Here is a 12,944-nt window from a genome sequence, read left to right on the forward strand (position 1 = left end):
TCATGTCAGACATTTCGGCGTGCGACCACACATCAGCAGGAGCCCCACCAGACTTTGCCATCAAACAGGTTTCTGATTATAATTTGGCTTCCCATGTAGATGTGTCTACAATGAGCCACAAACATGAACATGTCCTCTGACAGCTCTCTTTCTCACACAAATCTGCATTCTGGTTTGTCTCAAGTCTCCTAAGTTTGGTTGGTATGTAGACAAGAGATCAATCTCCTGGGCAGGGCGGAGGTGAAAAATGGCGCCCGAGGGTTAGCGCTTTTGCGAAAGTCATGCTTCCTGCACACCTGCACTCAGTCATCAAGCCAAGCACATCACCCAGCTCACATCACACTGAGCTGGGTCTTGGGGACTCAAGTCAAGTCCCAGTGGCTGTCCTAAGGAGCTCAGAAACTGGAAGCCTACATGTCAGTCTGATTCACTAAGCAACATTCCTACCACAGACCTTCAGCCTCCAGCGCTGGCCACTTCCCACATGCAGCGTAGCAGGCAGGAGGCAGCAGGCCCAGTACCCCTGGGTATAGCAGCTCTCCTGGTGCAGTGCTGCGGCCCTGACCACTGTGAGCATCCAGGCAGACAGCACAGGAGAGGGCTCCTGAAAAGTCTGCTTCAGGCCTCATGAGAACCGGCAGTTCGGCCCGAGGCACTGCCCTGCTGGTCAGTCAGTGACCCCAGACCAAGGACCTTCCTGTCCCCCTTGCCCTCTGGCTTGACTATAGAGCTCTTGTGAATCCAACATTAAACCACAGTCTATCTTAGCAATGCTGAGATGCACTGATTTTCCCATCGTAACAGCTCTCAAACTGGATTGCATCTAATTGTGTCCCAGCACTGTGTCATGTAACAGCTCTAGCAGCATTTCTGTCTTAATGCTATGAAACTGTTTTACAACAGAGTCCTTGGGTCCACTGATACATAACTCTGAGCAAGAGCTGGAGAACATAAAGCTAAGATATCAAACTACAGAATGATGCAAGTAAAATTCTGCCCAGTTACGAGTATTATCATTTAAGGAAAACAATATTAAATATGAGGACTAGGCTCTAGTCCCGCTTAGCCCCTGATTTGCTGTGTGACTCGTGGGAAGGTCACATAAGGTCTCCGGGTATCTGTCTCACTTGTAAGACGGGTGATACCAACCCTGCCCTTTCCTTCCTGGGCTATATGGTCCAGAGTCCTAAAGGCACTTTTCAATCACAGCACCATTTTTTTGCCACCCTGATTAGAATGGACACATGTAACGGTCTGCCTTGAGTATTATAGTGAAATTCAGGTCAATCCTATTTCTCAAAGTCAGTAAGTCCAAATGATATTTGATATCACCTATTAGCTGTTACCAGATGCCCATCATCGGCACCATCTCCTTCACCCACAGCACAGCTCCCTCAGCCGTGGTGCCGCCCGCTGCACATGTGAGGAGGGAGGCTCGGGAAGGTTGAGTCCCTTGCCACAGGTGTTGCTACCAGGAACTGGCAACGTGAGCCAGGACTCGGGCAAGAGCGCCCCAGACCGCAGAGCGTGCCCTCCCCCGCCTTGGGCAGCACAAAGCCAGCTCTCGGGACAAGCATGTCCCTGGCGTCGGCCTCTTACCCGGCGCGATCACCTTCACCTCGGTGCTGCGGCTCACGGCCTGGCTTCCGCGGTAGGCGCTGCATGTGTAGGAGCCCTCGTCTCTGGCCTGCAGCTTGTGGATCAGCAGTGTGCCATCCGGGGACTGGTGGACACGGTGCCCGTCAGCCCGCACCGGCAGCCCATTCCTGGAGGGGAGAAGACACTGGGAGAGCTGGCCAGGGCCCAGGAGACAAAGGGAGGAGGTAATCATTGTGGACAGATGACCCTCAAGAAAGAGATGGGTCAGGGTGTCAGAAACAGCATTCTCAGAGCAAAATAAAAGTGAAGTCAACTCACCCTGACTGAGCACACTGATCTAAGTTAGTATGAATTTGCCTCCTGAGCCACAAAGGAACCCTGCTCTCGCTTTTCATCAACGAAGGTCTTTCAAGCAGTCATGAGGTGCCAGGCCCTGTGCTAGGTGAGGGACATAGCGCTCCCTGCCTTGAGGGCATGGGGCTGGGGTACAGGCGTTTAGGGGTGCCTTCCCTGAGGAAGTCAGAGGAGGGAGGGAAGTGGACACAGCCTAGACAGGAGTTTGGCCTGGACCCTAGGGGGGGTGCAGGGGGAGGGCTAAGCAAGACTGACCAAGTTTCGGCCCTTGGAAAGGCTCGCCAACTGGGGCAAGGACAAGCCTGAAAGCAGACAGCAGGAAAGTGGCCACGGCAGACATGCACACATGGGTGAAGTTCAGATGTGCGAGGTGGGGGCAAAGAAATGAAGGATGACAGAGGCTCCGGGCTTGGGTTATTGGGTAATAGTGGTGCCCCTCCACCATTTTGCATTTTGGGTGTCCTGAGATACCAGGGGGCATTGGATTTGATGTCTAGATCCAGACAGTGTATCAGCACTGGATGAGCCTGGAAACCACATGCCAACAAGGTTACCCAAGGTGAAGTTAGACCCCAGGACCACGGACAGCCCCTGAGGTGCCCCAGCCTCTGAAGGATTGGTGTGAGAAGATGAGCCAGCCAGAAAAACAGCAGCAGCAGCCAGCAAAAAGAGGAAGAACACCAGAGGACAGCAGTTTCCTGGAACCAAGGGGAGGGAGCATGTCGGAGGCGCAAGAGGTCAGCGGAAGAACACTGCAGGTCATGTGGGGATTGATATTTGTCCAAAAGATTTGGGAACAGGGCAATATCCCTGGAGTGGGGGTGGACGTGAGCTGCTGTGAGTAGGGAGGTCAGCAGGTGGAGACAACCACCATGAACAGCTGTGCACAAAGGGGAGACTCCAGATGAGGCCAGAGTCTACAGGGACATGCAGGGTCAGAGAAGGGTATCTTTCGTCTTGCTTTGAAGAGGGGAGGCCTGAACATGTTTACTGCTAGAAAGATCAGGGAGAGGCCACGTTGAATATACAGGCCTGGTAGAATCATCGAAGGCCGGACCTGACCAGGGCAGGTCTGCATGGAGCACAGCCGCTCAGAAGCCTACAGAGGCTCCTGGCCACCCTCCCTACTGCGCGCAGGCCCCTTCCCATCCTGACGTCATCTGCAACACTCACCTTTGAGGCTTGGTCAAGAACAGCCTTCCCCTCCTCAGTCTTCAAGGCCCAGCCAAAGTCACGTGTGTGGCCACCCCTTCCTTGATTCCCCCAGAGAGGAGGCAGCCTCAGTCCTCTGTGCACAGATGGCACTGAGGGCAAACCTCTGGAGCTCAGGGGACACTGGGTCATCTCCTGTCTGGGAGTATCTGGGGGGCTCAGATGACACCACGATCCCCGGAGCCTAGGCTATTCCTGACATACAGTCAGGAGGAAGGGGGCAAAGAAATGTTTGCTGAAAGAATGAATAAAAGAGCAACTGATCTGGGGTAAAAGACCACTGAAGTCCCCAAAGCTGAGTATAGCCCCGTGGTTCTCAACCCCACAGGCAGATTATGCCACCCAGGGGACATTAAGAGACGTCTCTAGACTTTGTCAATTGTCGTGACTTGAGAGGGAGTCCTCCTGGCATCTAGTGGGTAGACGGCCTGCATGCTGAACATCCTACAGCACGCAGGACGAGCCCCAACAATCAAGAGTCATCCAGTCGGGGCGCCTGGGGGCTCAGTCAGTTAAGCGTCTGCCTTTGGCTCAGGTCATGATCCCAGGGTCCTGAGATTGAGCCCCTCATTGGGTTCCTGCTTAGCGGGGAGCCTGCTGCTCCCTCTCCCTCTGCCCCCCCCCCCACTTGTGTCCTTGCTCGCTCGCTCTCAAATAAAATCTTAAAAAAAATTATCCAGTCTGGGGCGCCTGAGTGGCACAGCGGTTAAGCGTCTGCCTTCGGCTCAGGGCGTGATCCCAGCGTTATGGGATCGAGCCCCAAATCAGGCTCCTCCGCTATGAGCCTGCTTCTTCCTCTCCCACTCCCCCTGCTTGTGTTCCCTCTCTCGCTGGCTGTCTCTATCCTGTCGAATAAATAAATAAAATCTTTTAAAAAAAAAATTATCCAGTCTGAAATATCAATAGTGCCGAGACTGAGAAACCCTGGTGTAGCCCAACCAAGAGAGAGCAGTCCTGTGGGGCCTCATCGTGTCGGGAAGAGGGTGCTGCCGCCCCCTCTGCTGGAGGCAGGAGTTGAAGAATGAAGGGCGGGAACCGCAATATCCCTGCAGAGAGGTGGGCCACCTCTCTGGCCTGTACAGCTTCGGGTGTGAGGGCCTGAGGGTCAGGCCTGTGTGCAGTAGAGCCTTACCTGGACCATCTGATGTTTACACTTTCTCCTGCCACTACACACAGCAGCCTGGCCGTGTCACCCTCTGGCACCATCACAGTAGAGGGCAGCTCTGTGATGGTCAGCTCCCCTAGTAGGCCCAAGGAAGGAAGCACTGTTGGCCACTCGTCAGTCCTGCCCCACCTGTGCCACCTGACCTCAGAGGTCACTAGCCCCACTCACCCTTCTCAGGACCGCCACCTTACCCAGAACTCTGAGCTGGACCCATCTCTGGTCTCGGTCCTGCCCACTGAAAGCAACACAGGCGTAGAAGCCACTGTCTTCCACAGCAACATGGCTGATGACCAGAGAGCCATCGGGCTGCAGCTGGTGTCTAGGGACAAAGAACAGTCAGGTGGCTCCATCCCAGGGGGCTGGCAGGGTCTTCCTTTGCCTGGGGAGGGGCTGAGTGGCCCCTACTGTTCCGTGGGGTCTGAGCAAAGGGCCATCTGAGCGGAGGCCTTGAGGCCCTCCAGCTGCTGGCACTCGCGTTTATTCGGAGCTGCCTGACTTTTAAGCCTGACAATAAAAAAATCATTTCAAGTTTCCAGATACAAAATAATTCTGGTGTGGGTTTCTAATTCTTGCTATACTCACTCCGTAGGCTCAAATCTCGGTTCTGCCACTTAGGAGCTGTGTGGCGTTAAGCTCCTGTGTGTGAAACGGGGATAAAAGAAGCCCCCACCTCAATGTGGCCCATCGCCTCTGTCCACTAACCATACTGACCCAAATGGTGGTTTGCTCAAGGAGCACTACTGCTCCTGGAGTCCTGCAGGCCTGACCAGAGGGGTCACCTGGCAGCTCCCTCCCCCAGGCCTGCACAGGGTCAGGGGCTGGGGGTGGGACAGGAGGGCTAAGAGAGGAGCTGAACACAAACCTGGGGGAAGAGAGGGGCTGCCCGTCTCTCTGCCACTCGATGGCTGGGGGTGGGAAGCCCTCAGCACGGCAGGTCAACCAGATCCGCTGGCCTGGTTGGGCGTCCACTACCCCAGGCTGGTTCCTGTCCAGAAGCAGCCTGCAGAGCGAGCACCCCACAGCCATCTACACAAGCCCCCCTGCCCCCCCGGCCTTCTTCTCTCCTGCCAGATTGAGCTTCCTAAAAGAGCGGCTTTGTTCTGGTCAGAACACCACCAACAATGACCTGGAGCAGTCTAAAAGCCACCTCCGGCTTCCCTGCCTTCCCCACCGTCTGCCCCCACTGCACCAGAATCTTGACGGTCACCTCCCTGCCCTCTACCTCTGCTACTCGGTCCTCGACTTGGGCCCTCCAGCCCTCTGCAACCCCTCTATAAACTTCCTTCCAGGCCCTCGCAGGCCCTCTGTCTCCTAGTGCTTCCTTCCCTCAGCCTGTGTCCTGGGCCTCAGACCACCCTCAACTGTTCAGGGAGGGGCAGAGGGCTCCCCTTCCTCCTAAGAGGCCGTGCTCAGGGAGCCACGTCTCCCTCGTCCTCACCGGGCAGAGCCCTGTGACCCACCCACCCTCCCCTCCTTTGCCACGGAGACCCCCATCACCCCTGGCCGTCCAATGGGGCAGGCTGAGAGCAGGACGGCACTGCTGTGCTGTTACCTGGTGGTGGGCCGAGGCTGCAAGGAGGATGCCCATAGGCTCCCTCTGTCCCCCACTAGGCTGGAGTCCCGAGGACTGTGGCCCTGGGCTGGGAACCTGGTCTGAGGGAAGTGCCTTGGCACAGCCTCAGACAGCACGGCCACATCACCCCCTGTCATGAGGCCAGGAGAAGGGGTGAGCTGTGGGGAGAATGTGGTGGAAGGAAGGGGGGGCCATGACGTTGGCCAGGGACACGTGGAAAAATGAGCACCACCAGGGGCAAGACCTCCACCTCGGCCTGACTGGAGCACAGGTCCCTGCCAGCAGGAAGGGCCCCTCCAGTGTAGGAGCCCGCTGGCTCAGGCCCTCCCAGCCAGGGCCTCCCACCTGGGGCCCATGAGAATCCCTGGGGCGGGCGGGGGGGGGGGGGGGTTGGAGACCTGTGACACGGAGCTGGATCTTCTGAGAGTCACGGCCTGGCCTGCTGCTGCCACAGCTGTAGATGCCAGCATCCTCTGCCCGTAGGGGACTGATGACCAAGGAGCCGTCGGGCTGCGGCTTGTGCCTGAGTGAGGAGGAGGGGGCCTGAGCTGTGGGCTCCTGAGGACAATACGCCCAGCCCACGTCAGGCCCCAGCACACTCCTCCCAGAGGGGACTGTAGCCCTGCTTGCACCCTCCCATCCCAGGGAACATCAGGGGGCTGCCGCTGGCGGGTGGGGGGGGGGTCAGCTGCCACACACACACCTGTCAGAGGAGATGGGCTGCCCGTCTTTCTGCCACCTGGCGTGGGGCTCCAGGGAGGTGTCATCTTGGCAGAAGAGCCGCACCAACTGGCCCCGGGCCGCCTGTACCAGGGACGGCTGCAGGCCCGCCAAGCTGACCCTGGGGAGTGGGGGGTGAGGACCTGCACTGATGGCTTGAGTGCCAGGACTGGGGACTCCCCCTCATCAGGGTCCCACCACAGAGAGCTTGGCGCCCATCCTGTCTCTGGCACTTTCGGGGTCAGAGGGTCCCCTGTGAGGCCAAGCTCCAGAAGTCCGTGGCCTCGGGACTCCCCCCTCTCCATCCTCCCCACCATGCCCTTGGACGCTGCTACCTCAACCTGGTCCCGTGATAGCAGCAGGGTAGGTGCAAAGCCCAGCGCATGGAGAGGCCGGGGAAACACCGCTCACGCCAGGTACATGTGGGGAACTACACCACATGCTTGACTCCTTTGGAATTTAAAGTTTCATTTATTTCATTTTACTCTCCCCAAAGCTCTCATGACACAGTCCCAAGACACTGGAACCCACGCTAAATCTAAAAGAGAGTATCACCATTTTACAGGTCAAGAAACTGAGGCTTGGAGAAATTGGAGGACTTGCCGAAGGTCATGAAGCCTGTAAGTTTTTCCCACCAGACAGGACCTGGGGTGTACGAGCAAGGTCTGACCAAGATGGCAACACCATCTACTGGCAAGTCTCCTGTCTCCAACGCCAGCTTCCCCATGCGTACGATGGCAGGAACGAGGCCCTCCAGGCAGGGCTGCTTGGAGGACTTGAGGTTAGGGATGGGGAGGGAGGGCCCGAAGACCTCAGGGTTTAGCTCCGACACATGCAGCCCCTGGCCTGGGGTCCCTAGCCCCTGACCTGGGGGAGGGAGGCCTCACCTGTAGGAAGAGCTGTGGGAGGGCGGCGCTGGTCGCCCGGCATCTCCGCCCAGTCCAGGGGCACTGGGCCCCAGCTCCCCGCCCCAGGGCCATCCTCCGAAGACCTGGCTGTGGGACTCCTCCCTTGGCCCCGGCTCTTGGTCTCGCCTCCAGAGACCACCGGAAGGCCAGGGCTTCGTCTGGACTGTGGTCCCTGTCCTGTGCCAGCCGGCCTCTTGCTGGCCCCCAGGACTGCCGCCGGCGCCGTCTATGCGGGTGCTCTGGCCAGAGGCCCCGGGCTCGGGTCCTCGGGGTGCAGGCTGAGGCCCCCCACAGCTGCTCACGCACTCCTCCTCAGAGGCAAAGTTATTGCCGTTGCCGTGGCAGCCGCCGTACCAGAAGCGGTTACACCGGCCCACGGAGGGGACGAAGTACCAGCGGGCAGCCCAGTCTGTGCAGGAGCCGTGGGCGCTGGGCAGCAGGCACTGCACAGGGTAGGCTGAGGGGACAGGGAGGGGGAGTGTCATCAAGCCGCGGACGCTGCCCAGCAGAGCCCTGCCAACAAGGACCCACCATCCCCTCTGCCTCAGACTTAGGAGCCAGGCCCTTCCCAGCTCATGGGACGTCTACACCCCTGCCCAGGCGCCTGACCTGGCACTGGGGGCAGAGTCCACTCCCTGCCCAGACCTACCTGGGCTCCAGAATCAGCCCATCCACCTCCACCCACAGAACTAGAGCCCTCCAGAAGGTCCGGGCCATGAGCAACCTGGACTGGCCCCCTCGTGCCCCTCTCCTCCCCATGCCTGACCCAGGTCCCAAGCGTGCACGCACAGAGCAGTCTAAGGGCTTGGCTTTGACGTGCTTAGCTCAGGATAAGACCCCAGCCCTCAGCTCCCAGCAACATCTGTGAAGATGCCCAGTGAGGGGCCCGCCTTTGTTCCCAGGACCCCTCACCAGTCTCGCACCCACCTGCAGCCGCCCCCACCTGCCCGTTCCAACCTCCCACCTCCCCAGCACAGCCTGCTCTTCCTCTCTGTGTGACTGTGGCTGGCCCTGCTTAAAGCCCACCCAGGGGCCCAGCCTCCTGCCGACCCTGACCACCAGCCCATCTGGCTTTTGAGCTCCCCATGACAGTCCCTGGCAGTGCCACCCACACATTCCATGCTCTGGCCTCAGGTACCTCCCTCCAGGACGCATCCAGGCAGGGTGGGGACACCCTGTCCATGCTGGCCTGACCACCATTCCATCTCTGCCTCTAGAGGGGGCCGAGCTCCGGGGTGGGGGATGGGCAGGACACGCCCTCCTTTGTGGGGTCCCTGCCTACAGCTCTCCCCGACTCCCACAAGCAGGCAGGTGGTCTCAAGTGCAAACTGTTGGAAACGAGAACAACATAGCACCGTTCTCTGACCCAGCACCTAGTAAGTGATCAGTAAATATCTGAAGAAATGAATGAATCACCGAGCTAGTAGGAAGCTCCCGGTGGGGCTCTGTGCAGGTGTGGGGGACCAAGGGGGACCAAGGGGGACCAGAGCCTACTCACCACGAAGGATGGAGGGGCACCCACTCACCATAGCTGGGCTGGCCCACACAGCCTTCCCCAAGAGGGCCAGCAGCAGAGGCCACGTTGTCATAGCAACAGCCGAACTGGGAGCCCCGGCACTCACTGGGCTCATTCTGCTGAGCCTGGGACTGGTGGGCCTCGGAGGCCTGGGGAGGAAGCCCAGAGTTAGGATGTTGGGAATAGGTCTGGCTCGTGGTAGGGACTCTAGGCTGCCTGGGGAAGGAGGACAGGAAGAGGGAGGGACAGAATTATGAGCCCATGATGCGCAACCCCAGCCCCAGGGGAGATGAGGCCAGGGCAAGATCAGATGAAGCCCCTGCACACACACACCCCCACTCCAGCCCAGATCCATCTCAGAAGCTCTGTGGGCTGGCAGCCTTCAAGGACCTCCTTTCTCCAAAGCCCAAGTGACAGAGAGCCTGGATCATAGCGGCACTGAGCAGGCTTGGGAGCTGGATTCCTGGCCCATCACTTACCGAGGAAGCCACCGCTCTTGACCCCGGCCTTCTCCTGGCGGCGCTGTCACTGTTGTAAGACCCTGCACAGCCAGCGTGATGGGGCCCCTCAGCCACAGACACCCCATCGGGACAGCACCCGTACCTAGACAGGCATCACAGAGCTGTCTCCTCACCACCCACCCCCGATCCCCAACCCTTCCAGGGCCCCCAAGCTGCCTGCATCCCAGGACCAGGCTCCGAGGCTCCCCAAGCTGGGGGCTGAGCAGCGAGGATCCAAGCGGGAGACCGCGTGTCCCTGCACACAGGCCGTCCACCAACCCCCTGAGGCTGCCAGGGAGGCAGCAGTAACCCAGCAGGCAGAGGCGGAGCCCTGATACCTGACGGATCTTCAACTGCACCCCCCACCCAAACAGGGCGGAAACTCGCCGAGCCTGCGCACGTAGCAGGTCCCCAGGGAGGTTGCACAAAGTCACAGCAGATGGACCCCAGCGCTTGCTTCAGCTCCATCGGCCAGCAGCGGGGAAGGAAGGGATCAGGGCACCTTCCATGCACCAGGCACCGTGGGACGGTTCTGTCCTCACAGCAACCTTGGCGGTGGCCGTCAGTGTTCCCACATCTCAGCAGAGGAAGCCAAGATCAGAGAAGTTAAGGAACTTGGCCCCATCACCCAGCACACGGCCGGTAAGTGGCTGAGCAGAGACTCCCGCCCCGCCCCCCAGACTGCTGGCCCCAAAGTCTGGGCTCTCAGCACTCCAGCACCAGAGACACTAGTAGACTGGTTTGGATCTGAAAGCTAGAATTATACCCATGTGCCTTCCCAGAGCCTCAACAGGCCGACTTCTGCAGCAAGAGCGAGATTTTTTACCCCCATTCTGCACATGAGGAAGATCAGAGACAGAAAGCCGAGTCCCCAAGACCACACAAGCACAGAAGCCAGAGACACCTCCAGAGTCCTGTTCCTGAGCTCTGCAAACCCCACCCCCACCCCCTTCTCTGTGCAGAGTCGCAGGCCTCCCCGTCAGATACCAACCGCGCCCATCCCCCCCCCCAACAGCACACACCTTTCCCTCTCCGACCTGGTGAAGAGGAAGAGGCCCCTACCTGCTCTGCTGACATGAGGCTCCAGGGCAGCCCTGCCACTGGGGCCCAAGAGATGTGGTGTGGCCATCAGGGCAGCACCCATAGGGGCTGTGTCTGCAGTCTTGGGGTGCCAGGCCAGACCGCAGGGGCTGCCGGTGTGGGGACTGCGGCAGAGAGGGGGCTAGGCCTGGCAGGTGGAGGCCCTGGGCTCCTCTGGGATTACCCTGGACCGAGGGTTGCTCCTGGGGGAGCCACCAGTGGTCTCTGGAATCTAGAAAGAAGGAAAAGACACATGAGGTATCCAACTGGCTGCTCACCTCCATCTGTCCATGCCAGACCCACCTTCTCCATCCCCCCAAACCACCTGCCCCACCTTCAACCTCTATCTCCTGGGCTCTGGGTTGGGGGTTTCCATTGAGCTTCTCACCTGAGGTGGGGGCCACGTGAGGGCCCAAAGACATCCGGGGATCCCTGGGGCTGGCATGCACGTCCTGAGTGCTGGGGACTTCTGCAGGGAGCAGGCAGGCAGGCCTGAGCAGGGGCCACCCTAACCTCCGTGTGCTGTCACCCCACTGCTCAGGCAGGGCCTGGGGCACCCAGGACAGCAGAAGTGAACATTTCATAAAACACGCTTCCCATGTTTCAAGAGTCTTTAGTCACTTAGAAAAAGCTAATGTTACATGTTCAGCAAAAGAAAAGCCAGATATAAAATTAGTATCTATGTTTGATCCCAACTACATAAAACAAAAAATGATACTTATAGATGGAATTGATGAAAAGACAAACAATCCAATTAAAAAATGGGCAAAGTGGGGCGCCTGGCTGGCTCAGTCAGTAGAGCATGTGACTCTCGACCTTGGGGTCATGAGTTCCAACCCCATGTTGGGTGCAGAGATTACTTAAAAATCTTTAAAAAATAAATAAATAAATAAAAATGGGCAAAGAACTTCAATAGACATTTCTCCAAAGAAAATAGACAAAGGGCCAATAAACACATGAAAAGATGCTCCAGTCATCGGTCATTAGGAAAATGCAAATCAAAGCCACAAGGAGATACTCCTTCACACCCACTAGGAGGGCTCTAATCAAAAAGGCCAAAATAGTAAATATTGGGGAGGATGTGGACGAACTGGAAACCTCAGGTGTCGCAGATGGAAATGTGTATCGGTACAGCCACTGTGGACACAGTGTGGCAATTCCTCCAAAGGTTAAACCCAGAGTCATCACAGACCAGCAATCCCACTCCGGGAGGTATAACCAAGAGAGATGAAAACAAAGGTCGACGCAGAAACTCACGCACGAGTGATTACAGCAGTCGTATTCGTTTGAGCCAAAAGCCGGAAACAACCCAAATGTGCAGCCGCTGAGGAATGAGTAAGCCGGCTGCGGTACCCAGAGAATTGCTAACAGCCATAGAGAGGACCAGGTGCCGACGGACGCTCCAGCCTGGCCGGACCTCAACGACACCGCTGGGCGGAAGAGGCTGGCAGGAAGCGGTGCTACTCCTTTCACCCGGCATACCCAGGAGAGGCAAACCCGAAGCGACAGAAGGCAGATCAGGTGACCGGGGAAGGGGGTTAGGGTTAGTGGGGAGTGATCAGGTAGTGTGAACAGGGAGCTTTTACGGGTGATGAAATATGGTGCTTTTACAGCATCGTGAGTACACAAAATAGCACCAAGCACGCGCTTCCCCGTGGTTAAAACTGTATGCTCTGAGAAATGCGTCTTAAGAAAAAAATTCCATATTAAAAACAATTGGATTGTTTCAAAACAACAACAACACACAATCTGAATGATAGATGAAGGAACAAAAGGAGATCACGAAAATGCACATATAACAAAATAGTCATTATAGACTTCAGGTGTGGACACACGGCTGCTTACTAGGTAGGTCTTCAGCTATTCTGTATGTTTAAAATGTTTCACCACCCTGCCTCAAAAAATTAAAAGCAGTATTACCATGTAACAGTAATTCCACTACTATTTCCCCAAAGAATACAAAAACACTAATTCAAAAAAATATATGGACCTTTATGTCTATGGCAGCAGTATTTACAACAGCCAAGATACAGAAGCAACCTAAGTGTCTACCCACAGATGAGCGGATAAAGACGAAATTGTATGTGTGTGTGCTCGTGCGCATGCACACACACACGCGCACACGCGCACGCGCCACCAATTGGAATATTACTCAGCCAAGAAAAAGAATGAAATCTTGCCATTTGCAACACAGAGGGCTCTAGAGGGTATCATGTTAAGCAAAATCAGTCAGAGAAAGACAAACACTGAATGATTTCACTCATATGTGGAATTTAAGAAACAAACCAACAGAGAAAAAAGAGACAGACAAAAAACC

The 12,944-nt window shown here is 57.0% G+C and overlaps 1 protein-coding gene across 3 annotated transcripts in view; it reads right to left on the reverse strand.

Annotated features, from left to right (window-relative positions):
* The window catches only part of PAPLN (papilin, proteoglycan like sulfated glycoprotein), a 38,032-nt gene that overhangs the window by 8,610 nt on the left and 16,478 nt on the right, over positions 1-12,944 (reverse strand). For all 3 annotated transcript variants that reach the window (XM_057318354.1, XM_026519553.4, XM_057318352.1), the window contains exons 15-26: positions 11,016-11,096; positions 10,610-10,859; positions 9,527-9,650; positions 9,058-9,196; positions 7,511-7,988; positions 6,607-6,744; positions 6,302-6,426; positions 5,883-6,033; positions 5,193-5,330; positions 4,522-4,649; positions 4,298-4,406; positions 1,600-1,766 (exon numbers count right to left, since the gene is read on the reverse strand). In XM_057318354.1, the coding sequence (XP_057174337.1) occupies positions 1,600-1,766; positions 4,298-4,406; positions 4,522-4,649; positions 5,193-5,330; positions 5,883-6,033; positions 6,302-6,426; positions 6,607-6,744; positions 7,511-7,988; positions 9,058-9,196; positions 9,527-9,650; positions 10,610-10,859; positions 11,016-11,096 (2,028 nt within the window). The remainder of the gene's footprint in view (positions 1-1,599; positions 1,767-4,297; positions 4,407-4,521; positions 4,650-5,192; positions 5,331-5,882; positions 6,034-6,301; positions 6,427-6,606; positions 6,745-7,510; positions 7,989-9,057; positions 9,197-9,526; positions 9,651-10,609; positions 10,860-11,015; positions 11,097-12,944) is intronic.

This window comes from Ursus arctos, unplaced genomic scaffold (assembly GCF_023065955.2).
Source record: "Ursus arctos isolate Adak ecotype North America unplaced genomic scaffold, UrsArc2.0 scaffold_25, whole genome shotgun sequence".
Classification (NCBI taxonomy): domain Eukaryota; kingdom Metazoa; phylum Chordata; class Mammalia; order Carnivora; family Ursidae; genus Ursus; species Ursus arctos.